The 26,795-nt window shown below is 48.8% G+C and overlaps 1 protein-coding gene and 1 pseudogene across 7 annotated transcripts in view; both read right to left on the bottom strand.

The window, feature by feature from the left end:
* AMZ2 (archaelysin family metallopeptidase 2) overlaps positions 1–17,104 on the bottom strand; it is a 50,878-nt gene extending 33,774 nt beyond the window's left edge. For 3 of the 7 annotated variants that reach the window (XM_055101716.2, XM_034942776.3, XM_034942771.3), the window contains exon 1: positions 13,984–14,317. Coding sequence is in view for 2 of the 7 variants with exons in the window: in XM_034942771.3 (XP_034798662.2) it covers positions 13,984–14,013 (30 nt within the window). In the remaining 5 variants the exon portion in view is untranslated. Of the gene's footprint in view, positions 1–13,983; positions 14,319–16,710 lie in introns of those variants that run through there. The other 4 variants (XM_055101720.2, XM_034942780.3, XM_008961074.4 and 1 more) reach the window with 3 other exon arrangements.
* A 5,557-nt stretch (positions 17,105–22,661) lies between these two features.
* On the bottom strand, positions 22,662–24,031 carry LOC100974716 (rho GTPase-activating protein 27-like; annotated as a pseudogene).
* Between the last annotated feature and the right edge of the window lie 2,764 nt (positions 24,032–26,795).

Here is a 26,795-nt window from a genome sequence, read left to right as displayed (position 1 = left end):
TGTCTCTGTCTCTTCCTCGATTTCCTCCTTGGCTTCCTTGATACCCCTCCCTCCGAGAGCACATGCCTCTCTGCTGCTCCTACTTGGACAGTTCTCTGTCCTCCTCTTGAAGGCAAGGTTTCCTGCAAGCCCACTTCTCTCCTGACTCTAGGCAGTCAGTTCCCTAGGACAGGGGTCCCCAACCTCTGGGCCACAGACCCGTATTGGTCCATAGTTTGTTAGGAACTGGGCCACACAGCAGGAGGTGAGCAGTGGGTGAATGAGGAAAGCTTCCTCTGAATTTACAGCCACTCCTTATTGCTCGCATTACCGTGAGCTCCGCCTCCTGTCAGATCAGCGGTGGCATTAGATTTTCTTAGGAGTGCAAACCCTATTGTGAACTGTGCATTCGAGGGATCTAGATTGAACACTCCATATTAGAATCTAATGCTCGATGATCTGTCGCTGTCTCCCATCAAGCCCAGATGGGACCGTCTAGTTGCAGGAAAACAAGCTCACTGCTCCCACTGATTCTACATTATGGTGAGTTGTAAAATTATTTCATTATATATTACAATGTAATAACAGAAATAAAGTGCACAATAAATGTAATATGCTTTAATCATCCCAAATCCACTATCCCCACCCGGTCCGTGGAAAAATTGTCTTCCACAAAACCGGTCCCTGGTGCCAAAAAGGTTGGGGACCACTGCCCTACAACAATCTCCCTACAACCCACGGCTTCAGCCACTGTGCGTGTAGCTTACATTCTGTGCTTTTATCTATCAGACCTCTCCACTGAGCTTGAGACCTGTAGATCCAGCTGCAGTTAGATACCCCAAAGGGACCTCAGACTCAGCATGTCCCTCAGAGCCTACCTGGCCCACCCAAGTCTGTTTCTCCCCCAGACGTCCTATTTCAGGAATGGCTCCATCCAGTTGCTCCACCAGAAACCTGGGCAGCCTGCTGGGTTTCACCCTCTTCCCTCCACCTGCTGCTTCCAAGTGCTCCGTCCAGTTTTCTGCCTGAAGTATCCTTTTCATTCACCTCCTTCTAATTCCATTGCTAATATATAAGCTCAGGTATCTTGCTTTTCCTGTACCTCAGCAGCCCTAACTTTACTTCTAGCCTCTGGCCAGTTGTCACCCTCACTGGGATTACTGTAATACCGCTGAGGTCGTGTCATTCTGCTTCTTGTTTTTCTTTTTCTTTGAGATGGAGTCTCACTCTGTCATCCAGTCTGGAGTGCAGTGGTGCGAACTCAGCTCATTGCAACCACCTCCCGGGTTCAAACAATTCTCCTGCCTCAACCACCTGAGTAGCTGGGATTACAGGCATGTGCCATGCCCGCCTAATTTTTTTTTTCTTTTTTCTAAGACAGAGTCTTGCTCTGTCGCCCAGGCTGGAGTGCAGTGGTGTGATCTCGGCTCACTGCAACCTCTGCCTCTCAGGTTCAAGCGATTCTGTTCACCTCAGCCTCCGGAGTAGCTGGGACTACAGGCACCCGCCACCACACCCAGCTAATTTTTTGTATTTTTAGTAGAGATGGGGTTTCACTGTGTTAGCCAGGATGGTCTCAATCTCCTGACCTCGTGGTCCGCCTGCCTCGGCCTCCCAAAGTGCTGGGATTACAGGCGTGAGCCACCGTGCCCTGCCTCTGGCTTTCTTACTGACGCAATGTTCCACCATCTGGCATGCACCCTTTCCTGCATCTTAGGTAAATTAAAGACATCTTTAAAGCCCCAGCCCAAATACCTTCTCTTCCATAAAAGTATCCCTGCCAGCCTGGGCAACACAGTGAGACCCTGACTCTACTAAATAAATAAATAGTTGGGCACGGTGGCATGCACCTGTGGTCCTAGCTACTTGGGGGGGCGCTGAGGCAGGAAGATCACTTGACCCAGGAGGTCAAGGCTGCAGTGAACTGTGATCCCACTTCTGCACTCCACCCTGAGTGACAGAGCGAGAGTCTGCCTCAAAAAAGAAAAAAAAACAGCTGGGCACAGTGGCTCACGCCTGTAATCCTAGCACTTTGTGGGGCCGAGGCACGTGGATCACCTGAAGTCAGGAGTTCAAGACCAGCCTGGCCAACATGGAGAAACCTTGTCTCTACTAAAGAATACAAAAATTAGCCGGGCGTGGAGGCATGCACCTGTAATCCCAGCTACCCCAGAGGCTGAGGCAGGGAAATTGCTTGAACCCAGGAGGTGGAGGTTGTAGTGAGCCGAGATCGCACCACTACACCCCAGCCTGGGTGAGACAGATTGAGACCCTGTCTCAAAAAAAAAAAAAAAAAGAAAAAAAAAAGAAAAAGAAAAAAAGTGTCCCTGATTGCACCTAGATGGAAGGAATTGCCTTTCTCTGAAGGCTTGAAGCATTTTATCTAGTCCCCTCGAATGGTATCTTGGCTTAATATGCACCTGTATTTTCTCCCCTGCTGGACTGTAAGCATCTTAAATTCAACTCCATAAGTGGATCATTTTCTTATCACCCAAAGTGTCCAGCACATGGGTGACATAGTAGACATTTAACAAATTCAGTTAAATTCTACAAACATTTTTTGAGCACTTATACTTGATGGGTATATACCCATCAAGCTACCAGACTGAGGATTCAGAGGCAAATGAGACAAATACAGTGATCTCTGACTTCCGGGAGCTTACAGTCTAATCTAGAAGTCAGACTGGAAGACAAATAGTTACACATGTGATGACCGAGATCAATGCAGTAGGTGAACTCTTGTAAAGCAAGCAAGGGGAGGCATAGTCTTTGCAGGTCAAATGCAGGGCTGATCTTCTGCCTCTAAATGTTTATTAAGTTTTTTCTTCATATAAAAGTAACCAATGCTCTTTGTAGAAAATTTAGAAAACAGAGAAGTATAAAGAAGACAAAATATTTTGTGATTCCCATCACTCAGAAAAGCTAACATTTTGCCATATTTACTTTTAATCTCTTTGCTAACTTTGTGGAGTGACTGAAGTCTCAGATTCTTTGAACAGCCTTATTGAGATATAATTCATATGCTATAAAACTGGAGAACCAGTCTCCATACTGGCAGGGTGGCATTCTCTCCACTCCTCCACAGTCAGATTCTCATCACAATTTGATTGAGATTTGAATTAGATTGAGTCTGATGGGCACTCAAAGAGCTTAACAGGAGCATCTGTGTAGCAATGTCGAGTTCACAGCACAGTGGAGTGGAGGAGCTAAGAATCTATGAACAATAATAGCTTCAAAATAAGGTACAGAGGTCAGGCGAGGTGGGTCATGCCTACAATCCCAGCACTTCGGGAGACTGAGGTGGGCAGATTGTTTGAGCTCAGGAGTTAGAGACCAGCCTGGGCAATATAGCGAGACCTCATCTCTACAAAAAAAAAAAAAAAAATTAGCCAGATGTGGTGGTGCGTAACTGTGGTCCCAGCTACTTGAGAGGCTGAGGTGGGAGGATCACTTAAACCTGGGAAGTCAAAGCGAAAGTGACTTATGATTGTGCCACTGCACTCCAGCCTGGGTGGCAGAGTGAGACCCTATCTCAATAAATAATAGTAATAATAATAATAGCAGTAATGTGGAATGATTTAAGTTCCCTGAAAAAGCAATAACATGGGATAAGTACTCAGAGAAAGAACTGCTTCTAGCCCAGGATGCATAGCAATTGGGATATCCTCCCTTGAACTGGGTCTTGAAGGATGAGTAGGATTTGCCATGTGGCAAACAGAACCAGACAGAAGAGGTGAGAGGTGTGGGGCAAAGAAGCCATCTAGTTTAGCTACAGTGGAGGAAGCTGGAAGGGAAGGCCAGTTAGAAAAAGGCTGATGCAGCTGGGCACGGTGGCTCACACCTGTCATCTCAGCACTTTGGGAGGCTGAGGCGGGCGGATTACAAGGTCAGGCGTTCAAGACCAGCCTGGCCAACATGGTGAAACCCTGTCTCTACTAAAAATACAAAATTAGCCAGGTGCATCTGTAATCCCGGCTACCTGGGAGGCTAAGGTATGAGAATTGCTTGAATTTTTGGGGGTTGCAGTGAGCCGAGATTGGGCCACTGCACTCCAGCCTGGGTGAGACTCCATCTCAAAAAATAAAAAATAAATCTTGGAGGGTTGAGGTAGGGGGTTACATATAGACCACTTTAGGGGTGACTGACTAGTCTAATCGAGATGACACTGGCTTGTATCATGGAGGGACAGTGGGAATGGAGAGAAACTGATTCAATATTTATTTTAAAGGCGTAGCAAACAATAAAGGAAAAAGTTTATTCCCATATTTCTAGCTTGAGCAGCTGGTGGGACAGTAATCCCATTTACTAAGATGAGAACACTAGATGAAGAGTAGGTAATGGGGGGAAATGATGAGTTCAGTTTTAAACACATTTGAGGTGCCTGCTTTGCAGACATGTCCAGGAGTCTGCTGGACATACAGAACTGAATGTGGACAGAAGAATTCAGACACAGGTCTGATGGCAACTAAAGTCAGTAAGCTCACATGTGGCTTGTAGCTAGAAAGGGGAGTAGAAAGCTGTATAGATTTAAAAGTATAGTTTAGTTCATTTGGAAAATGAAAAGAATATAGATTTTTTAAATGCTGCTTAAATGCGTGTGGTGGTTCACGCCTGTTGCAATCCTAGCACTTCGGGAGGCCAAGGCTGGAGGATCACTTGAGCCCAGGAGTTCGAGACCAGCCTGGCAACATAGTGAGACTCTGTCTCTACAAAAAAAAATAAAACATAATGCTGTGTTCACGTAGTTTTATTTAGAATGGACAGTGACAGAAAGACATGCTAATCTTATCTGCCCATTTCTATTTTAGTAGGTCCTAATTTCAGAGCAAAGGATTGACAGGATAAAAGCAATAGTTAACAAAGATTGGTCCACTTACATAATGAATGAAAACTGACCTCTAAGTTATATGCTGAATATGTCTTGGTTCCTCAGGTGGACCATAAATTCATGTATAAGAACCTTTTTTTGGCCGGACACGGTGGCTCACGCCTGTAATCCCAGCACTTTGGGAGGCAGAGGCAGGCAGATCACGAGGTCAGGAGATCAAGACCATCCTGGCTAACATGGTGAAATCCCATCTCTACTAAAAATACACAAAATTAGCCGGGCGTGATGGCGGGCGCCTGTAGTCCCAGCTACTCAGGAGGCTGAGGCAGGAGAATGGCGTGAACCCGGGAGGTGGAGCTTGCAATGAGCTGAGATCACGTCACTGTACTCCAGCCTGGGCGACAGAGCCAGCCTCCATCTCAAAAAAAAAAAAAATCTTTTTTATTATATGCTTCACTAACCTATACAAATAACATATTTTTAAGCACTTATTAAATAAAACCAATAATGGAAAACTTAATCTCTATAAATTGCTGACATTACAATTAAAACCTCTGCATACTATAAACTGCATGAAAATTTTACATGGCTTTAAAACTATCATGAGGAGTCCACATATAATCTACCACAAAAGTACAGTTAAACTGAAATTACTTTAATCTCATTTTCATAAAAGATGTAAAATCTTTCAGATTTGTCAAAATTGTTGACATAGAACACTTAATTATCACTGTGTTTAAAGTTTCCTACTTGACTTTACATAGAAAAATACTCAAGATATCACAGCATGGAAAAAGATAATCCTATTTGCCTGAAATCATCTTTAAAATCTGTGCACTTTATTATGCATCAAAAAAGGCAATTTGAATGACGACTATAGCTTTTAAAGCAAATAAACTTAAATGAACAGTTTTATTGACAAATATAACTTGAGTAAAGAATTTTACTGTTCCACTAAGAAAAACAGAATATTTGATTTCCTCGACAATGTATCAAAAATTCACCCACAGGTACTTAAAAAGTCATCTGAGTCATGTGATTTCAAAGGTTTGCATTTATGTAACTATCAAATAGTATATATTTTGCTTCCCTGAATGCTGTTTCATATATTGATACTGATATATCAGGAAACAGAACTTTTCTGAAAGGCCACTTAGTTGAGATTTTCTTAAAACGCCTTTATTTCAAAATTTTAAAGACTTTTTTTTTTTTTTTTTTTGAGACGGAGTCTCGCTCTGTACCCCAGGCTGGAGTGCAGGGGCGCAAACTTGGCTCACTGCAAGCTCCGCCTCCCGGGTTCACACCACTCTCCTGCTTCAGCCTCCCGAGTAGCTGGAACTACAGGCACGTGCCACCACGCCCGGCTAATTTTTTGGTGTGTTTTTAGTAGAGATGGGGTTTCACCGTGTTAGGCAGGATGGTCTCAAACTCCTGACCTTGTGATCTGCCCGCCTCGGCCTCCCAAAGTGCTGGGATTACAGGCATGAGCCACTGTGCCCGGCCTAAAGATTTCATAAATACTCACTGCAGATATAACAAAAACCATTACAGTATCTTTCTCCTCAAGTTATAAGCATTGGTTTTAACAGCTAAAACAATGCAAGTTGCAGATTTCTCAAGAAGGTTTGAAAACTAGACTACGGTATAAAATAAGGTATTGAAAATACTCTCATAAAACACGTTCTGAAAAAAATTCCAGGTTCTACCTAAGAGCCACAGGGTCTTGGGCAAATCAAGGGCAAATTATTTAACCTCTTTGAGATTTAGTCTCTTCATCTATAAAATGCAGACAAAAATAGTGCCTGCAAGGCAGGGTATGGTGACTCAGGCCTGTAATCCTATCACTTTGGGAGGCTGAGGTGGGAGAATTGCTTGAACCCAGGAGTTCGAGACCAGCCTGGCCAACACAGTGAGACCTCTTCAAAATAAAAAATAAAAAAATCAGCTGGGCACGGTGGCACATGCCTGTAGTCCCAGCTCCTAGGGGGGCTGAGGTGAGAGGATGGCCTGAGCCTAGGAGACTGACGCTGCAGTGAGCCATGATCATGCCACTGCACTCTAGCCTGGGCGACAGTGAGACCCTGTCTCCAAAAGTGATTAATTAAAAGTAAAATGAAAATTAAAAATATAGTACCTGCATTATTGGGCTGTTGGGAGGATTAATTTTAAAATACATAAAATGCTTAGGACACTGTGAGGCACACATGAAGTGCTCAATAAATGTTGCTCTTGGCTGTTACTAACTTATCACAACTACTTCTTTTTACAGGTCTCTGAAACTAAGACCTATACCACTGATTACTGTGTAATGAGCCTTACAGATGTCAAGGTTTTTCTGTATGTGGACAAGACACCTTTGGTCTCTATCTGGCCAAAAAGGGCAGCACAGGGAAAGAAAGAGGCAGTGAGAGTGAATACCCAAAGGGTAAGGACAAGCAGCACAGAAAGGAAGGCACAGGAATGGGAGAATTGGAGCATGGACTAAATTTCACTTACTTCCTAATTTGTTCCTAGCCATCCTGATGACTATGAGCTCCTTTCAGGAGGGCACTTGAGATTGCGTGAACGTGACCTGCTAACTGCTGAATGTCTATACAGAGTACAAGCACCAGGCTCCCTGACAGGCAGCATCACTGAATTTCCACTTACAATGACAACACAGCAGTAAACTTTCTTTTTTTTTTTTTTTTGGAGACAGACAGAGTCTCACTCCATCACCCAGGCTGGAGTACAGTGGCGCCATTTAGGCTCATTGCAACCTCCGCCTCCTAGGTTCAAGCGATTCCTGTGCCTCAGCTTCCTGAGAGCAGTAAACTTTAAACTTTAAAAATGTGGTTACAGTTATTTCACCATTTGGAATGACCTTGCTGACAAAGGTTTCCATGTTACCACCTCAACAGCGAAATGTTAAAACAAAGACAAAAGCAAAAAACGGCACAATGAATACCATGACCAGATGTTTGGGAGGTAAGGGAGCAAGAAAAGAAAAAAGTTACACATATTTTACACATATTTCTTAAAATATCTGATCCAAACCAAAAGACATAGAATATACATTTAAAACCTTATGTATTGTTTCTCTTAGCAGTTTCTGGGTTAAGGTGACAGATTTCATTTTGCTCCCTCCTGAAACCTTCTTAAAACCGTGTTAAAGAAATATTGTTAGTCTGGACGCAGTGGCTCACGCCTATAATCCCAGCACTTTGACAGGCCGAGGAGGGCAGATGGCTTGAGCTCACAAGTTCGAGACCAGCCTGAGTAACATGGTGAAACCCTGTCTCTACAAAAAATGCAAAAATTAGCCGGGCGTGGTGTCACACACGTGTAGTCCCAGCTATTTGCGGGACTGAAGCAGGAGGACTGCTTGAGCCCAGGAGGTCGAAGCTGCAGTTAGCCAAGATAGTGCCACTGCACTCCAGAGCCTGGGTGTCAAAGTGAGACCCTGTCAAAAAAAAAAGAAATTGTTAAAGACTAACTCGTAAGGATAAAGTAGGAGACACACAATTAAAAAAAAAATTCTGAAAGTAGATGAACAAGTGATTACTGCCTCAGCAGACCCAAGAAAGTCTGATCTCCAACTAAAAAGGAAGGTGAAGTTGAGAACACAATCCTCAAAACGCAATGATAACAAGGAGGGGTGTCTCTAGAATAGGGAACTGGCTGGAGCAGATTCCTAAACCATCTCTCTCCCCTTCAAGCTGCCAAAGGTCTAGTCTCTAGAGGAGGTAAACTGAGGTTCCCTGGACTGGGAGAAACCACGCTCAGTTGTGAACAAAGGTACTGTACAGAAAACTGAGGATTTAAGTGACGATACACATAGTAAATGCTGTGTGCACAATAAATGAAGCTTTCTTCCACCACTCAGCCACCAGAATACCACCAGCAAGACCTTCATGCTTCAAGCAGGACACAGGAAAAGACCCTTCCATGCCATTGCTCCTCTAGAGCTTACTCTCGAGGACAGACCTCAAGATACTGACAAGAGGGATTTCCCCCAATAAAAGAGACAATGAAAATCATCCAATGGTTAAGTCAAAATTGATAAGGCCCACCCACTTGCTCAGAGCTTCCAATTGGCTACATAGTACCACAATGTTAATGAGGAGCAGAAAATTAAGAATTAATAAACATCTGAGTAAGTAATAAAAAAAAAGAATAGGAAGAAGCAACTTAGAAGAAACAGACCATGCACAGAGGAGAAAAAAAAAACCTGTCATTAATAGCCTCAGAAAGGTAAGAGAAAATACTATATCCAAGACACAGAAACAGGATTTTACTATTTTTTTAAAAGGAAGATTCTAAAAACAAGAGCTCTTAGATAATAAAAATATGGTAGCAGAAAGGAAAAACTGGATAGTAGGGTTGGACGACCAAGATAAGGAAATCTTAAAAAACTAAACATATACAAATACCCCAAAGAGAAAAAGAGACAAAGAGGAAAACTGGAGAGAAATGATAAGAAAGTCAGAAGACCAAAATAGGAAGTCCAACGTTCAATAAAATCATAGCTCAAGATAAATACAAGAGGGAAAAGAGAAGTTGTCAAGAGAAGTTCTCAGAATCAAACACAATTGCCAGATTGAAAATGCCCACCAAAAATACCTCGTGGATGAAAGCAGCCCACACAAGGGCGTATCACTGTAAAACTGCAGAACACCATAGACAGCGAAGATTCCGTAAGCTTCCAGCCACAAAGAATCAAGAATCAGTGTGGATTCAGACTTCTCGACAGCACATTGATAAAGTTTCTACTCTCCTTTCCATGCCCTGCTCTGACATTCATTTCATCCTACCAGATTTTTTCATGTGACCTAATTCTAAGAACTGGAAGAGAGCTTTGAAGACTTCAGAAGCTGAAGACACAAAGTAGCCCATCCCTCTTGCCCAGTTTGTTTTATTCTCCCCATTTTGGTTATTATGATTTTTTAAATCCTTTCATTCTTTTCACTCAGAAAGAGGCAAGTAATTGATTTCCTTATGAAGAGGCCAGGCAGTCCATTTTTCATGGCGTTCAGCGTGCACAGCAAATCTAAAACCATTGTCTGGCAAATGCAGCTCGCAGCCGCAATCATTTTTTTCACCAGGTAAGCCGGCTGGCGTATGTTTTTAAAATTTTATTGTTAAGTATTGTCTTTTACTGGTTAAATCAATGATAACATTCTTTACTTTGTGGTTGTGTTACTCAAAACGAGGATTTTTAACAATGATAAAAAATAAAGCTTGTTAGATCATTTTTAATGGTAATAAATTGGTTCCCGAAGATTTGATTAAAGAGAACTAGGCCAATCTAAGCAGAGTCCAAATGAGGTAGAAAGTCCATAGAGAACAGGAAAAAAGGAAGTTGTGGAACCACAGACACAGTAAAAAGAAAAAATTGGCCAGGTGCAATGGCTCACACCTGTAATCCCAGCACTTTGGGAGGCTGAGGTCGGTGGATTGCTTGAACCCCGGAGTTTAGGCAACATGACAAAACCCCCATCTCTACAAAAAATACACAAACAAAAAACATTAGCCAGGTGTGGTGGTGTGCACCTGTAATCCTAGCTACTTGGTAGGCTGAGGTGGGAGTATCGCTTGAACCTAGGAGGTGGAGGTGGCAGTGAGCTGAGATTGAGCCGTTGCACCCCAACCTGGATGACAGGGTGAAAGAGACCCTGAAAAAAGAAAGAAAAGAAAAAAAATTATTTAATTAAATTATTTATTTTTGTGACAAGGTCTCTTTCTGTCTCCCAAGCTGGAGTGCAATGGCATAATCATAGCTCACTGCAGCCTCAAACTCCTGGGCTCAAGGCATCCTCCTGCCTTAGCTTCCCAAAGTGTTGGGATCACAGGCATAAGCCACCTCAAGGCTAGATTTTTTTTTCTTCTTTGAAACAAGATTTGGCTCTGTCACCCAGGCTGGAGTGCAGTGGTATAATCTTGGCTCACTGCAACCTCTGCCTCCTGGGCTCAAGCGATCCTCTTGCCTCAGCTTCTCAAGTAGCTGGAACTACAGGCACGTGCCACCATGCCTAGCTAATTTTTGTATTTTTTGTAGAAAAGGGGGTGTCGATATGTTGCCCAGGCTGGTCTTGAATTACTGGTTAAAGTGATCCACCCACCTCGGCCTCCCAAAGTGCTGGGATTACAGATGTGGGTCACCACACCTGGCCAAAAACATGTTAAGTTTTAAAATCAAAAGAAAAATCACCAAGCCATTTTGCATATTTTTCTGGAGAGATATAGATACAGATATATATAGATAGAGATAAAGATATACAGATAGATCTGGACTGGACACCTTATGATAATATAGTATCAGTTGGGTATAACTTAAAAGGACAAAGGGAACTGATTAAAAATGACTTAAGGCATATATATATATATACACATATATATACATATATACACATATACATATATACACATATATACACATATATACATATATACACATATATATACACATATATACACATATATACATATATACATATATACATATATATACACATATATACATATATACACATATATATACATATATATACACATATATATACATATATATGTTTTCCCAATTCCTCATACCACTTTTTATTTTTATTGAGATATAATTAATTTATACACCATAAATTCACCCTTTTAAATAAGTGCACAATTTAGTGGGTTTTAGTATAGTATTCACAAGGTTGTAAAACCATCACCACTATTTAATTCCAAAACATTTTCTTTTTTTTTTTTTAAGACGGAATCTTGCTTTGTTGCCCAGGCTGGAGTGCAGTGGTGTAATCTTGGCTCACTGCAAGCTCCGCCTCCCAGGTTCACACCATTCTCCTGCCTCAGCCTCCCGAGTTGCTGGGACTACAGACGCCCGCCACCATGCCCGGCTAATTTTTTTGCATTTTTAGTAGAAACGGGGTTTCACTGTGTTAGCCAGGATGGTCTTGATCTCCTGACCTCATGGTCCTACCGCATCGGCCTCCCAAAGTGCTGGGATTACAGGCGTGAGCCACCACGCCCGGCCAATTCCAGAACATTTTCATCACCCCAGAAAGAAGCCCCAGAATCACTGGCCCTACTCAACCATTTCCCCTCCCATTTCCTGGCAAGTATTTACTTATTTCCTGTGAATTTGCCCATTTGGGACATTTCATATAAATGAAATCATACAATATGTGATTTCACTAAACAAGATTTTTGTGTGTGGCTTCTTTCAAATAATTTTTAAAAATTGTGGTAAAGTATGCATAACATAAAATTTACACTCTAACCACTTCCCCCACCCCTTTTTTTTGAGACAGGGTCTCACTCTTTCAGGCTGGAGTGCAATGGTGTGAACACAGCTCAGTGCAGCCTCAACCTCCCCGGGCTCAGGTGATCCTCCTACCTCAGCCTCACAAGTAACTAGGACCACAGGCACGCACCACCACACCTGGCTAATTTTTGCGTTGTTTGTAGAGACAGGATTTCTCTATGTTGCCCAGGCTGATCTTGAACTCCTGGACTCAAGTGATCCTCCCACCGTGGCCTCCCAAAGTGCTGGAATTACAGGCGTGAGCTACCACACCTGGTTGTCTCTAACCATTTTTAAGTGTACAATTCAGTAGTGTTAAGTATATTCACATTGTTATACAACCAATCTCCAGAACTTTTTCATCTTCCCAAATGGAAACTCTGTACCTATTAAGCAGTAACTCCCCATTCTCTCCTTCTCCCAGCCCACAGTAATCACCCTTCTACTTTCTGTCTTTACGAATTTGACCACTCTAAGTACCTCATGAGTGGAATCACACAGTATTTGTCCTTTGGTGACTGGCTTATTTCGCTTAGCATAATGCCCTCAAGGGTTCTCCATGTTGTAACATGTGTCGGAATTTCCTTCCAAGGCTGAATAATGTATCTGTTATATGGATCAATCACATTTGGGTTATCCATTCATCAGTTAATGCACATGTAGGCTGTTTCCACCTTTTGGTCATTGAGAATAATGCTGCTGTATACATATGTGTATACATTTTTGCATGACCATTTGTTTGCAATTCTTTTGACTATATATGTATGAATAGAATTACCGGGTCATATAGTAGCTCTAAGTTTAACTTTTTGAGTAACTGCCAAAGCATTTTCCAGTGTTACATGGTTTTACATTCTCACTAACAATACATAATGGTTCCAATTTCCCCAAATCCTCCCCAACACTATTTTTATTTTTTTAAAACATTACAGCCCTGCTAGTGAATGTGAAGTGGTATCTCATTGTGGTTTGGGTTTTAATTTTATAATATTTTAATTTTTAAAATAAAAAGAATATACTGGGACTGGGGTGGTGGCTCAAGCCTGTAATCCCAGCATTTTGGGGGGCCAAAGTGGGTGGATCATCTGAGTTTATGAGTTCAAGACCAGCCTGGCCAACATGGTGAAACCTCATCTCTACTAAACATACAAAACTTAGCCGGGTATGGTGGCAGGCACCTGTAATCCCAGCTACTCAGGAGGCTGAAACAGGAGAATCACTTGATCTGGGAGGTGGAGGTTGCCATGAGTCAGAATCACGTCACTGCACTCCAGCCTGAGAGGAGACTCTGTATAAAAAAAAAAAAAATATATATATATATATATACATATACATATATACACACACACACACACACAATTATTTTCTTCTATAATATTATTTTACAAAAGAAGTCCATCACTAACACACGCTTGCATGCAAAGCACAAGACACATCTAAAGGCCGGGCGTAGTGGCTCACACCTGTAATCCCAACACTTTGGGAGGCTGAGGCAGGCGGATCACTTGAGGTCAGCAATTTGAGACCAGCCTGGCCAACATAGTGAAACCCCATCTCTACTAAAAACACAAAAATTAGCCGGGCATGCTGATGGGTGCCTGTAATCCCAGCTGCTGGGGAGGCTGAGGCAGGAGAATCGCTTAAGCACAGGAGGTGGAGGTTGCAGTGAGCCAAGATCGCGCCATTGCACTCCAGCCTAGGCGACAGAGCAAGACTCCATCTAAAAAAAAAAAAAAAAAAAAAAAAAAGGTACTAAAATTTAAGTTGGCAAAAATTTACATGTAGTCCTTTCTACATATAAGACATAAATATCTGACACAGGATTCATTCCTTTTATTCTCCATACAGCCTCCCCAGACAAGTCTGGCAACGATTCTGACCATCCGGCAAAACAAATTACCTTTTTCCAGTTTATGTTAGTGTCCAGCATTGGTGGGTTCTTGGTCTCACTAACTTCAAGAATGAAGCCGCGGACCCTCGCACTGAGTGTCACAGTTCTTAAAGGCGGCGTGTCCTGAGTTTGTTCCTTCTGATGCTCGGATGTGTTTGGAGTTTCTTCCTTCTGGTGGGTTCGTGGTCTCGCTGGCTTCAGGGGTGAAGCTGCAGACCTTCCCGGTGAGTGTTACAGTTCATAAAGGCAGTGTGGACCCAAAAAGTGAGCAGCACCAAGATTTACCACAGAATGAAAAAACAAAGCTTCCACAACATGGAATGGGACCTGACCGGGTTGCCACTGCTGGCTCGGGCAGCCTGCTTTTATTCTTATCTGGCCCCACCCAAAATCCTGCTGATTGGTCCATTTTACAGAGAGCCGAGTGGTCTGTTTTGACAGGGCACTGACTGGTGCCTTTACAATCCCTGAGCTAAACACAAAGGTTCTCCACCTCCCCGCTAGATTAGCTAGATACAGATTGTCAATTGGTGCTAGATACATATTGTCAATTGGTGCATTCACAAACCCTGAGCTACACACAGGGTGCTGATTGGTGCATTTACAAACCTTGAGCTAGATACAGAGTGCCGATTGGTGTATTTACAATCCCTTAGCTAGACAGAGGTTCTTCAAGTCCCCCACCAGAGTCAGGAGCCCAGCTGGCTTCACCCAGTGGATCCCGCACCAGGGCCGCAGGTGGAGCTGCCTGCCAGTCCCGCGCCCTGTGCCCGCACTTCTCAGCCTTTGGGTGGTCGATGGGACTGGGCGCCGTGGGGCAGGGGGCGGTGCTCGTCAGGGAGGCTCAGGCCGCACAGGAGCCCACGGGGGCAGGGGAGGCTCAGGCATGGCAGGCTGCAGGTCCCGAGCCCTGCCCCGTGGGAAGGCAGCTAAGGCCCTGCGAGAAATTCAGCACAGCAGCTGCTGGCCCAGGTACTAAGCCTCTCACTGCCCATGGCCGGCGGGGCCTGCCGGCTGCTCCAAGTGCGTGCCTGCCGAGCCCACGCCCACTGGGAACTCACCCTGGCCCGCAAGCACCGCGCGCAGCCCCGGTTCCCGCCTGCGCCTCTCCCTCCACACCTCCCCGCAAGCTGAGGGAGCCGGCTCCAGCCTTGGCCAGCCCAGAAAGGGGCTCCCACAGTACAGTGGCGGGCTGAAGGGCTCCTCAAGCGCGCCCAGAGTGGGCGCCAAGGCCGAGGAGGCGCCGAGAGCCAGGGAGGGCTGTGAGGGCTGCCAGCACGGTGTCACCTCTCATTAGGACAACCTACATGAGTTTATATTTGGCTCAAGATAATACTACTCTACTTCTCCAGTAAGTATTTAAGCATTTATAAAAAATCAGAAACTTTTCAAGTTAACCACTTCTACTACCGCAGTCTCTCAGAAAGACATGACACACCTTACTTCAAGGAAAAAAGGGTCCTTTTTCCTCACAAGTATTTTCTCATAAACTTTATTTTTTTAATGCTTTTAAAAACAGATTCTAATTTAATTAATCTAGATGTGCAAAATTATAAAGGAAAAGTCTTGCCGGTTGTTGCTTCGGTTATGTTAATTTCACAATTTAGTAAATTCCAACTACGTATTTAATACAAAGCAGCCTTTGTTGGGGGGTGGGGGGTATTTAACAAAATGCATCTTAGCAACAGTCTAGAGAAACTTTTCTGTGTGAAAACAGAAGAGGGGTTACCATGGAGAAATTCATTACGGATTTCGGGAAGGCTTTTTCCTCAGAAATAGAGTGGGAAAAAAAAAGTCGTTGTGTAATAAATCTGATAATGATGCTGTGTGACTTAGAAGTTGGTCCAAAAGTTCATCTTCGGCAATTATGTCTAGATGATCAACTACATATCTTCTGCAACAGGTGACACGAAACTGCATTTCCCAAGCAAGGCAAAGCGATCAAATGAGCTAAGATGCGCGTTCCTGCGGTTTTGTACTTTTATTTTTGACTTAACCAAAAACAATTTTGAATCGAATGAATAACCAAATTTGGTTGGGTCTTGTTTGGCTTTCTGCTTTGCTTTTTAATCAGCCATTTACCAGCAACTGTTGCACAGGCCCATTAGCACTCGAAGAATAAAAGCAAACATACAGGACCAGATAAAATTCCCCTACTAACCCAAATGATCCGTTTCCTTAACACAATTTTAAAACCACAGCTAGGGATGTGAAAACAGACATGTTTGTGTGTGTGTTTGTATGCCACAATCTGTCCAAACCCTTAATTCCCTTTTAAGTAACATATCTAATAAAAATCTGAAAGAAACCACATTAGAAATGCAAAGAGGTTTGTAAAACAAGAGGCTTCTTTCATTCCAGAAAACCAGACCAAAACAAGGGGAAAGAAATGAATGCAATGGATACGTGTTTGCCAAAGTTTCAATCCTGCCCGGTGGAGACACTGCACTGGCACAAATTTTGAAGAGGAAAAAGAGGAGGTTGGGGGGGGAGAGAGAGGGGGAGCGAGTGTAGCCTGCAAACTGCAACAATGCAATCTCCATTTTTAACAATGCGCCTCTTTCCTCTTGTAAATCTAGTTTTTTGCCACTTGATGTGCCGTCGCATTTCCCCTCTGTTTGGGGGGGAGGCGGGGTTGGGGGGAGATCAGAGCAGGATGCGCAGCACACGAGTGAGCAAGGGGGTAGGGCAGAGGAGGTGGGGAAGGAGTCTGCAGCAACCGGGCTGGGTGGGTACCTGGAGTGCTGCTGTAGGTACTCTGGCTCCTGAAGCTGCTTTCTGTGCAGTAACTGGCGTCGTCGTCGTCTTCCAGCTCCTCCAGATAATCGGAATCATCCTCGTCCTCCTCCATCTCATCCTCCTCGTTGTCCTCAGACTCCTGGGTCTCCTCGACGTCGCCGTCCTCTTCCTCCTAGCTCCCGTGGTCATCGTACACCACTTTGTTCACGGCCCTCCGGGCCGCGGTGGTCCGGGCCAGGTGGCCGCCGCCGCCGCCCCCGCCTCCTTGCCCCTTCCACCCGGGTGCTGGTGCTTGGGGGACCAGCGGCGGCTTCCTCCGGCTACTGCTGCTCCCCCTGGGCGAGCTCAGCCACGGCTTGGAGGCTGCCTCAACCTAGGCGGCGGCCCACCTGCCCCTGCTGCTACCGCGGTGCCGCGAGCTGAGCCCCCCGATGGGTCCGGACTTGGGCGGCGGCGGCGGTGGGGCGGGGGCCGGGGCCGGGGCCGGGGCGCAGCGCTCCGCAGCGGAAGCCGCGGGCTGCTTGGGCTGCCTGCCCGTAATGTCGGAGCCGAGGACGGGGGAGAAGGGAAAGCGGAGGAGGAGGGACGGGGGCGGGTGGGGAGGCCTGCGAGGCCGCGCGGGAGGGCCCCGGTCGGCAGAAGCGGGTGGAGGGAAAAGGCTCATTCCGAATTGCTGGGGCCCCACTCAGGATCGGCTTCAGCCGCCCTCTTGGTTCATCCCTCTCCAGCAGCGCGGTCACGTGAGATGCGCCACAGACGAGCCTGAGACCGAGTGAGGCGGCGCGGCGGCCGCTAGGGGGAGCGCGGGGGCGTCGAGTCGGGAGCGCGGAGCCCGGATCGCCTGGGCTCGGCGCAGCGCGGTGCGCCTGGACTCGGGGCGCGGATGGCGCGGCTGAGAGGGGCGCGTAGCTCGCGAAATGCCTGGCGTCAAAGGCCTTCGGAGACCAGTCTCCGCAGACCCCTGGCTGGAGCCCAAAGCCGGCCAGACCTCCTCCCCGCGTCTCCCCTTCCGCGGCTCGGAGAGGAAGGCAGGGGAGCCCCCAAATATCATTCCCCTCCCGCCCCCTAGGGAAACTGATGCTGAAAAAGCCAGCGAGAGAAAGAAAAAAAAAGTCGTAGAGGGGGGCGGCCCGAGCGACCGAAGGCACCGGACAGCGCCAGCGACGGAGGGAAATGGAGAGGGGGGGGACAGGGAGACAAGCCCCCAGAATTTTGGAAACCCCAAAGCTTGGAGCTGGAGTCCTGAAATTGACTCCGATGACAACTGCTACGGATCTGTGCCAGGAGCCACGCCCCGGGCTGCCACGCCCGGAGGGAGGGGCGCCCTAAGACCTGTTGCGTGGAATGCCCACTTGGAAAGCCTCGGTAAACTCCAGAACGCAACTACTGCACGTTCCAATGTCCCGCCACCTTCCCAGTGCCCCAGGTGGGACTTTGACCACCTCAGCAAGAACTTACCTCTCCTTTGCAGTGGAAAAGAGGGAATCCTGCCTAAAACCTACTTCACGGTGTTAAGTGTTTGTATTATTGGGAAATAACCTTAATTTATTGACCTGACAAGTCACTAGGTTTCAGCTTAGCCCAAAGGACGAATCATGATGACATTTCAGGCACCCTCAAACCTTATCACAGCGACTCAACCCTGAGTGGTTGAGGTCAGCTCTTCAGATAAAAGAAAGGTTTTATAAACATATTAATATTTATTGAGAGAAGTGACAACCGAAAAGTAATTTAAAGAAAAATAGTTGGCAGGGCATGGTAGCTCACACCTGCAATCCCAGTCCTTTGAGAGGCCAAGGCCGGATGATAGCTTGAGGTCAGGAGTTCAAGACCAGCCTGAGCAACATAGCAGGACCTCGTCTCTAGAAAAATTTTGAAAAAATAAGTCGGGCATGGTGGTGTGCACCTGTGGTCCCAGCTACCCGAGAGGCTGAGGTGGGAGGATTACTTGAACCTGGGAGGTGGATGTTGCAGTGAACTGTGATTGCACCACTGAACTCCAGCCTGGGTGACAGAGCAAGACCCTGTCTCAAAATTTTAAGAAAAGAAAGAAAAATGCCTAACAGGATTCTGTATATCAAATGGCTTATTTCAGTCTAGTTAGGAAAATGGAACACATATGTGAAATGAAAATTAAAATACAAGAACTAATTGTCAAATAAATGCATTCAATACAATTTGGTTGAGCACTAAGGGTGACAAATGTGTATATGTCTCCAGGGACCAGGTAAGTAATGTAAGTCAATAAAGTAGGCAAGATGAAGACCTAGGCCAATGGAAATGCCCATATTTTGTTTGAAGAGGATAGCCAGGCACAGTGGCTCAGGCCTGTAATCCCAGCACTTTAGGAGGCCAGGTGGGCAGATCACTTGAGCCCAGGAGTTCGAGATTAGCCTAGACAACATGGTGAAATCCTGTCTACTAAAAATACAAAAATTAGCTGGGCATGGTGGCACGAGCCTGTAGTCCCAGCTGCTTGGGAGGCTGAGGCAGGAGAATTGCCTGAACCTGGGAGGCAGAGGTTTCAGGGAGCTGAGATCGTGCCACTGCACTCCAGCCAGTCTCACACACATACAAAAAATAATAAAACTTCGTGTATGAAGGATTATCACAATTTGATGATTCCAGAAACTCCACATCAGTGGCTTCTAACATACTTTGTGTCACAAAACCCTATTAGAAATGGATAAATACTATGATCCTCTACCAAGGAAAAAAGTATGTATATAAACTTTTGTAATCTATTTCAATGGTTCTTGGACTCCTTGAAGTTTATATAACAGAATAAAAAGACTGAAGAAAAATAAAGAAATGCAATGTGTGGCCTTGTTTGGACCTGGTTTACTGCTAACAGTAAAAAGGTATCTCTAAGAAAACTAGGGCAAGTGGAATATGGACTGAGAATCAGATGATTAATTCGTTAATTACAGTTAATTTATTGAGTGTGATAATGACATGATGGTTATGGAAAAAATGTCTACGTAGAGATACATACTGAACTTCTGGTGAAACGTGATTTCTGGGATTTGTTTTAAAACACTATAGGATTTTAAAAAGTGGTCAGTGACAACTGAACCAAGAGTGATAAATTTGGCTGGGAGCAGTGACTCATGCCTGTAATCCCAGCACTTTGGGAGGCCAAGGCAGGCAGATCACTTGAGGTCAGGAGTTCGAGACCAGCCTGGCCAACATGGCGAAACCCCGTCTCTATTAAAAATACAAAAATTAGCTGGGCGTGGTGGCAGGTACTTGTAATCCCAGCTATTTGGGAGGCTGAGGCAGGAGACTTGCTTGAACCCAAAAGGTGGAGGTTGCAGTCAGCTGAGACCATGCCACTGCACTCTAGCCTGGGTGACAGAGCAAAAGTCCATCTCAAAAAAAAAAAGTGATAAACTTTGATAATTGTCACAGCTGAATGATGGTTGCTTGGGAGTTCATTATTCTCTTCGTATTTGTGTAGTTTTAAATTTCCCATAGTAATTAAAAAAAAAGCCTCCCAAAACAGAACTACTGTCTAGATGAATTTTCTTGGGCCTTAAAGGCTTTTTTGTTTGTTTGTTTGTTTGTTGGTTTGAGACAGGGTCTTGCTCTGTCACCCAGGCTGGAGCACAGTGGGTTGATCTCAGCTCACTGCAGCCTTGAACTCCTGGGCTCAAACGATCCTCCCTCATCAGCCTCCTGAGTAACTGGGAATACAGGTGTGTGCCAATATGTTTGGCTAATTTTTGCATTTTTTGTAGAGATGGGGATTTGCCATGTTGCCCAGGCTGTTTCTTGAACTCCTGGGCTCAGTTGATCCTCCCCTGCTTTGGCATCCCATCACAGGTGTGAGCCACAGCACCTGGCCTTAAAGGCATTTTCCTATTCTTTACCTTCTTTTTCACTTGAACCTAAATATCCGAAGGACCTAGCAAGGTATATCTATTTTTTATTTAAATGAATGATTTCTTCCAGAAAGATCTGGCTGAAGGGAAGAGAGTGCAAAGAAACCATAATCCTTTCAAGAGCAGGATACTGGTGAGAGAAAATAGATATAAAAAATATATCTATTTTTAATTTAAATGAATGATTTCTTCCAGAAAGTCCTGGCTGAAGGAAGGGAAGAGAGTGCAAAGAAACCGTAATCCTGTCAAGAGCAGGATAGTGGTGAGGTAAGAGAAGAATCACAGAAAAGGGCTTGGGTCCTGCCAGCGTTCTATCACTCTGTGCATATGTGGTCTTCACTATGTCACCTGGCACCCTCATGAAATAATCGGCTCATTGAACATGAGTTTAAAAACACATGATCTTTTAAAAGAGCAGTTCATCTCTATAGAGTTCGGTGATTCTAAATACTAAAGCTCATTAGCCGGTTGTAAAAATTCAATTAATAGCTCATTTATGTGACAGTGTTTTGGAAGCCTCTATTACTTCCTTTCTGGTTTTCTCTTACGTGCAACAATGCCAAGGTTACCAGATACATGACTCTCCTCGAGAAGTGAATTAGAACTGAATTAAGATTTTTTTTTTTTAAGAGAGAGAATCTTGCTCTGTCATCCAGGCTGGAGTGCAACAGCACATTGCACAGGGGAGGAAACAGGACCGGAGTTGCAAAGTGACTTGTGGAGGTCACACAGTGAATTAGGGCCACAAGTGGGGCCAAGGAGCAGCCTGTCTCTGGCCAATGTCCTAGTTCCCCCCTGGGTAAGTCCCCTGCCCTCATTACCTGTGCCCCTCCCCCCATACGCCACTGCAACTGGGAACCTGCTGGGAGCTGGAGGAAGGATGGGCAGAGGGGCCACCTGGCAGGCGCCCTGGCAGCTAGGGTCATCTGTCTTCTCAGGAGATGTCAGGACCTGGGCAGTCTCCTTCCTCTTTGGTCCTGGGGCCTGGTGGTGGCCCTTGGGCAGACCTACAGAGGCCTGGCTCATAGGTAAGGGGCTGCCGCACCTCCGCCCTCCTCAGCGCACACTCTCTGTGCACTCTGCCTGAGCCAGACCCTGGGCCAGATACGAGGTTCAAAGAATAAGGCCATTCCCCCACCTCCAGGGGCTCCGCTCAGACGGGCAGGAACCCTCCTACAGTCACCAGGACAGAGAATGTGGAGAGGCCAGGAAGTGCGCCACCGGGAGCCTGCGCAGGAAACGGAGGGGCGCTGCGGGGGAAGAGCGCTGGCATCCAGCCATCCATCCCAGAGAAGCTGCCTGGCTGGCTGGCAGGGGCGCGAAATAGGAACCAGCCGTGGTCTCCAGCCCCGTCCGCCGGGTGCCGTTTTCCACCCTGGCCACAAGGCGGCGGGCTACCGCTGCAGGAGCTCGAGTGAAAGCGGCACAGTCCTAAGGAAGCCAAACCAGGACGACCCGGACAGTCTGGGTGGACCCCCTGCTGCTGCCAAGTGCTTAGAAGCCTTACCTCGTTTAGGGCTCACAACCCTAATCCTTAGGTATTGTGCTTACACCAGAGGACGCTGGGCCTCGGGGAGCGTCCTCGCGTGTAAGTTAAGTGGCTGTCAGCAACTGGCAGGTGACCCAACAGAGTCCAATTCCCCTTTCCCTAGTCTCGAAACCTGAGCTCTGCATTGTAACGAGTCGGGCGGAGGGAACATCCAGCAGCGGGCCTACGGAGGCGTGTCTCCTTCGTCTGGGCATCCCGGACTCAGTCCTGGCACATGGTGGGCATCAGTGTTCATGGTAATGACATCAGGCACAGCGAAAGAAATCAGAGGCTCCCAAGGTTCAGCGGTCATCTGTCCATCCCCTCCCTTTGGGCTAAAGAACAAACCGAGACCCTGAGAGAGGAAGGGAACTGCCCCCTAGATCATCACACAGCTGGTGGCAGATGAAAGAACGGTTCTGAGCATCCCTTTTTCCCACTCGGGCTGCCCCTCCTTGAAAAGTTCCTAAAGTTCAAAATGTCAGGGTCGCCCAGAGTGTTCTAAGGATGTAAGCGTGTTTTTAAAACGTGCTTTATTTTCGATTTCCCTGATTAACACAACCGGATTCTGAAGAGGGGAAAAAAACAACCTCACCATAACCGGACGCCTTTCTGAAACAAACCCATCTATGTTGGAAGCACCCAAACAAACCCATCTGAAATGTTGGAAGCACCCTCAAAGGGAAGCAGACGCCTGACTTTCACATCCACCCTCTCATCTGACCCCAGGCTCCTGGGAGACTGGCAAGGCTGTTGAGCCGGCGGCAAGCCCGCAATCCCGCAATCCCCCGTTCCGCGCCCTGATGCGCTTCGGAACACAGAATAGCTGGGACTTGGAAAGAGACTATGGGGCACACACCTGCTGTAGGTTACATAACCTCCCAGCAGGGCTTGGGGCAGCAGCCGGCCATCGAGCTCATTTGCATTTCTGCAGCAAAACATGAATAGTCACACAAGTTTGACAAATAAAGACCATCAACAGCCTCACATCAGTTCTAGCGCAATTTTGCCACCAATTGGATTACGAAAAACTTCTGGGCTTCCAGGCAGCTTGGAGCCTGGGAATCGCAGATGAGGGACTGGGGGCCTGCACGGCTCCCGTTTCGCGGCTGGGGAGAGGGAGCTCATTCCAAGTCTTCAGACAGAGGTGGGCATCGTGCCCGACGCTGAGCGTGGCAGGTCTCCTCGCGCCCCGGCTCCGTGCGGGCGCAATCCCCAGCGCGCCACCCCTGTTCCCCGCTCTCCTCCCGCGGCGGGCCGTGCACATCCTGGATGGCCTCGTAGACGGTCTCTGAGTCGCTGCGCGCCAGGGGCCGCGGGCACATCCAGGAACCCGCCACACTGCAGGCCTTGAAGCTGCCGTTGCTTCCGAGGTGGCCGGCGGGAGGCGAGACGGCGGCGCGCGCCAGATAGTCCAGGGACTGCGCAGGCCGCAAGAACAGGCAGGCGGGCAGGCCGGGCGCCAGGCTGCTGCGCTGGGTCGCGGCGCCGCGTTGCGAAGGGCAGCACAGGGAGCTGGCGCGGCCTCGGGGCTCCGCGGGGGCGCCGTCGGGGCCCGCTGCCGCCGCCGCGCTCACAAGCCGGTAGTCGTAGGTGAGCGGCTCGGTGGCCGAAGGGACTGTGGGGGGGACCTGGCGGCGCGGCAGTGGCAGGTTGTCTCGTCCGGGCTTTCCTGTTCGCGGGGAGGTCATTTGCCCAGCGCAGGCAGCTCGCGCACGTACTGCGCGGGCAGGTAGAAGGGGTGGCCGCCGGGCTCGCGCCGCACGTGCCACCAGTGCTCCGTGCTGCGCCGCAGCAGCCAGTAGCGCTCATTGGGCCAGATGGCCACGCGGAGCCAGTCCTTGCGGGTATACTCGAAGGGGTGCTCCACGAGCAGGTACACATCCCCCCCCACATACGCCGCCATCGTGGCCGCGGCATTTTTCTGCAGGCAACAAGGAGGAGGGCCGTAGAGGTCAAGACCACCGAGCCTGGAATAGCTCCGCACTCGGGGACAGACTTGGGTTCGAGTCCCGATGCTGCATTCGCCGTTCGCCTTCGGGCCTGAGTTTTCCCATTTCTAAAATGGGGACTTGAATAAAATCACATGTAAGGCTTCCATTCTTACACTCAGTACTGGAATTAGGACAACCCCTTCATTCCGTGGGGTTGATTCTAAGATTTCAGCCTCGCTTCAGTCTTGCGGTGGGGAGATTGTGAGTAGTCTTGGTCCAAATCGACTGCGAGGGAAACTTTGGTTTTAAAACGCGGGGTGATTGCCCGCTCTGAGGTCGACACCACGCTTACTCAGTTGACTGAGCCTTAGTTTTCCATCAGTCAAGTGGAAAGAGCAGCCCATTGCCTGCCGCTCCCCGGGCCCTGTCCCGCCTGGACGCCTCCCGCCCGCAGAGAATCCGCAGAGTCCCGTAGCACCGCCTCCCTCCAGGAGCCTGCGCCCCGGCCCCTGGGTCAGGGTTGGGATGCGGGCTCTGCAGACGCCCCGGAGAACAGCTTTACCTGCGGGCTGTCCCTGCCCGGTTTAGTCCAAGGGCCTTGGTGTGAGGGCCTCCGCTGTCAAGGCGGGGGAACCGGTTCTCTTGGTTTCTCTCTCCTTCCCCAGCGGCTTCAACGCAGACGTGAGCCCCAGCCGGGCCCGCCCCGCCCCCTGCTCTCCGGCTCTCACACCGCACCCCCCCCCGAAAAAGGCTGCCCACCTGCCCTGGGACCCCCCGGCTTCCTCCACGAGAGTGGCCCCTGGAGAATGCACTCTGAGACAGTGACTATCCGTGCGGAGTCCCAGAGCAGGGGCCCCCAAAGCTCTCCGGAGTGGTCACAAGCCCCGCTCCCGCCCCGGCTCCAGTGTGTCAGGGATGGGGGAGAGCCTAACTAAATCTGCCTGCACCCCTCCACCAAAGCCACGAGTCGGTGGTCTTCTCCGGAAGTGCATGGCCCCTCCAAGCTCCCACACTGACCACATCTCCTCCTGCCTCCTCCGGACCAGGGGCCAGGAGACCGCCGCTTGCCGAGGCTGAGGGACTGAAGGAGCAGGGTCCAACCAGGCCCCCCGTAGGGCTCCTTCGCCACTTTCTCAAGCGTTCCTCGACGAGGAAAAAGTGTAAACTGAGTCACTAAGCACACTGGGTCCCGGAGGCGGGGTCATCGAGCTGCCCAGAGCTGGACCAACAAACCCCAAGGAGGACACTGCCCCGGCGCCCCTTCCCCATGGACCCCGCAGCGCACTCACGTCGGCTGGGCGGGCCTCAGGGAGCCCAAGGGCCGGGTGGGCGGAGCCGGCAGGTTAGGCCCCGACCATCGCCCTGGGCGGGGCTTCCAGGGACGAGGCCGGAGAGGCTGCACGGAACCGGAGCTGGCAACGGGAGCGAAGAGGGACAGGGACACTCAGGAGTGCTGTCACCGATACCCAAAGCAGCTGTGTCTGGGCGGGGCGAGGAGGAGCCAGAATGCCTCTGCTGGGGACCTTGGGGGCATGGGGAAGACGAGGCCCGAAGCAGAAGGCCGGGGCCTGGAGCCGGGAGGGCTGCGTCTGAAGGGGCGCTGGCTGATCGCTAGCAGAACCCAAGGAGGGTGAGGCCGCCCCTGCCCCGCCTTCCCCCTTATCCCCTCACCTGGGGATTTGCTGTCCCGGAGTCCCTGCGTCCCTCCCGCACGCGGCTCTGGGAATGCTGGGCTGAGGTTGGTTGTCTTGTCCGGGCGTTCCCGCTCGCGGGGAGATCATTTGCACCCTGAATCCCCCACTGCGAGCACTTCCCACCGGACTGCAGACCGCCAGCTCCGGGCCCACCTCCCTCACCAGGGCCTTTCCCCGCACAGCCCGGCCGGGCTTGGAAAAACTCCGAGCGGGATTCCCAGCGCAGGGACGCCCACCGGGCGCGGTGTCTCGGGCTGGATAAGAAGGGGACCCGGCCACGGCTCCTTCCCTGACCTGGGGGCACACAGAGAAGGAGAGAGATTGGTGGGGGGGGGGGCGGGGTGCCGGGAGGATCCCTGGAGCGCGGGAGCGCACCAGTCGCCAGGAGGTCTCCTGCGTCCACCGCCCAGGCGACGCAAGATACAGCGGCGTCAACGCCTGGGTGGGCGTTGGGGGCCTCCCTGCTGCCCTCCCGCCCAATGGAGGGCAGCCCTTCGCCTACCTTCTGCTTCGCGTGGGATGCGGCCCGCGCAGATCCTGCCCCAGCGTGGAACTAAGGGGAGCAGGCGCGCGGAGCTCCCAGGTGCGGACCAGCCACCTGCCGCACCCTTTCCTCCCCCGCCCTGTCCCCTTCCCCACCCCCTACCCCCACCCCTAACCCCACTTCCCACCTCAACCCCCGCTCGGCGCCTAACTCCCGACCCTGCCTGCCCGGGCAGCTCGGGGCGTCCGCTCGCCGGCCTCGCCTCCACTTGCCCCTGCAGACGCGCGTGGGCTCGGCGTTCCGCGCTCCCTCCTCGACCGCGCGGCTCCCGCGCTGCCAGGTTTCCTGTATAACAGTATAACCAGGGAGGCACCGGCGGAGAGCGCCTGGCAGAACTTCCCGGATTGGGTCTGGGCTGCAGTTGACAGAGACAATCCCCGGCGCACTGGCTTCCTGGCGCCGGGCCAGCGCCTGAGGAGCGAAGACGCCACCCCCTCCCCTGCTGCATTTCCCGGGATCCTGGGCCACACCTGGCTGTCTCCAGGGAGGAAGAGGCCG

Source organism: Pan paniscus, chromosome 19 (genome assembly GCF_029289425.2).
Source record: "Pan paniscus chromosome 19, NHGRI_mPanPan1-v2.0_pri, whole genome shotgun sequence".
NCBI classification, from domain to species: Eukaryota; Metazoa; Chordata; class Mammalia; order Primates; family Hominidae; genus Pan; species Pan paniscus.
This window is presented reverse-complemented; position numbering and strand designations above follow the sequence as displayed.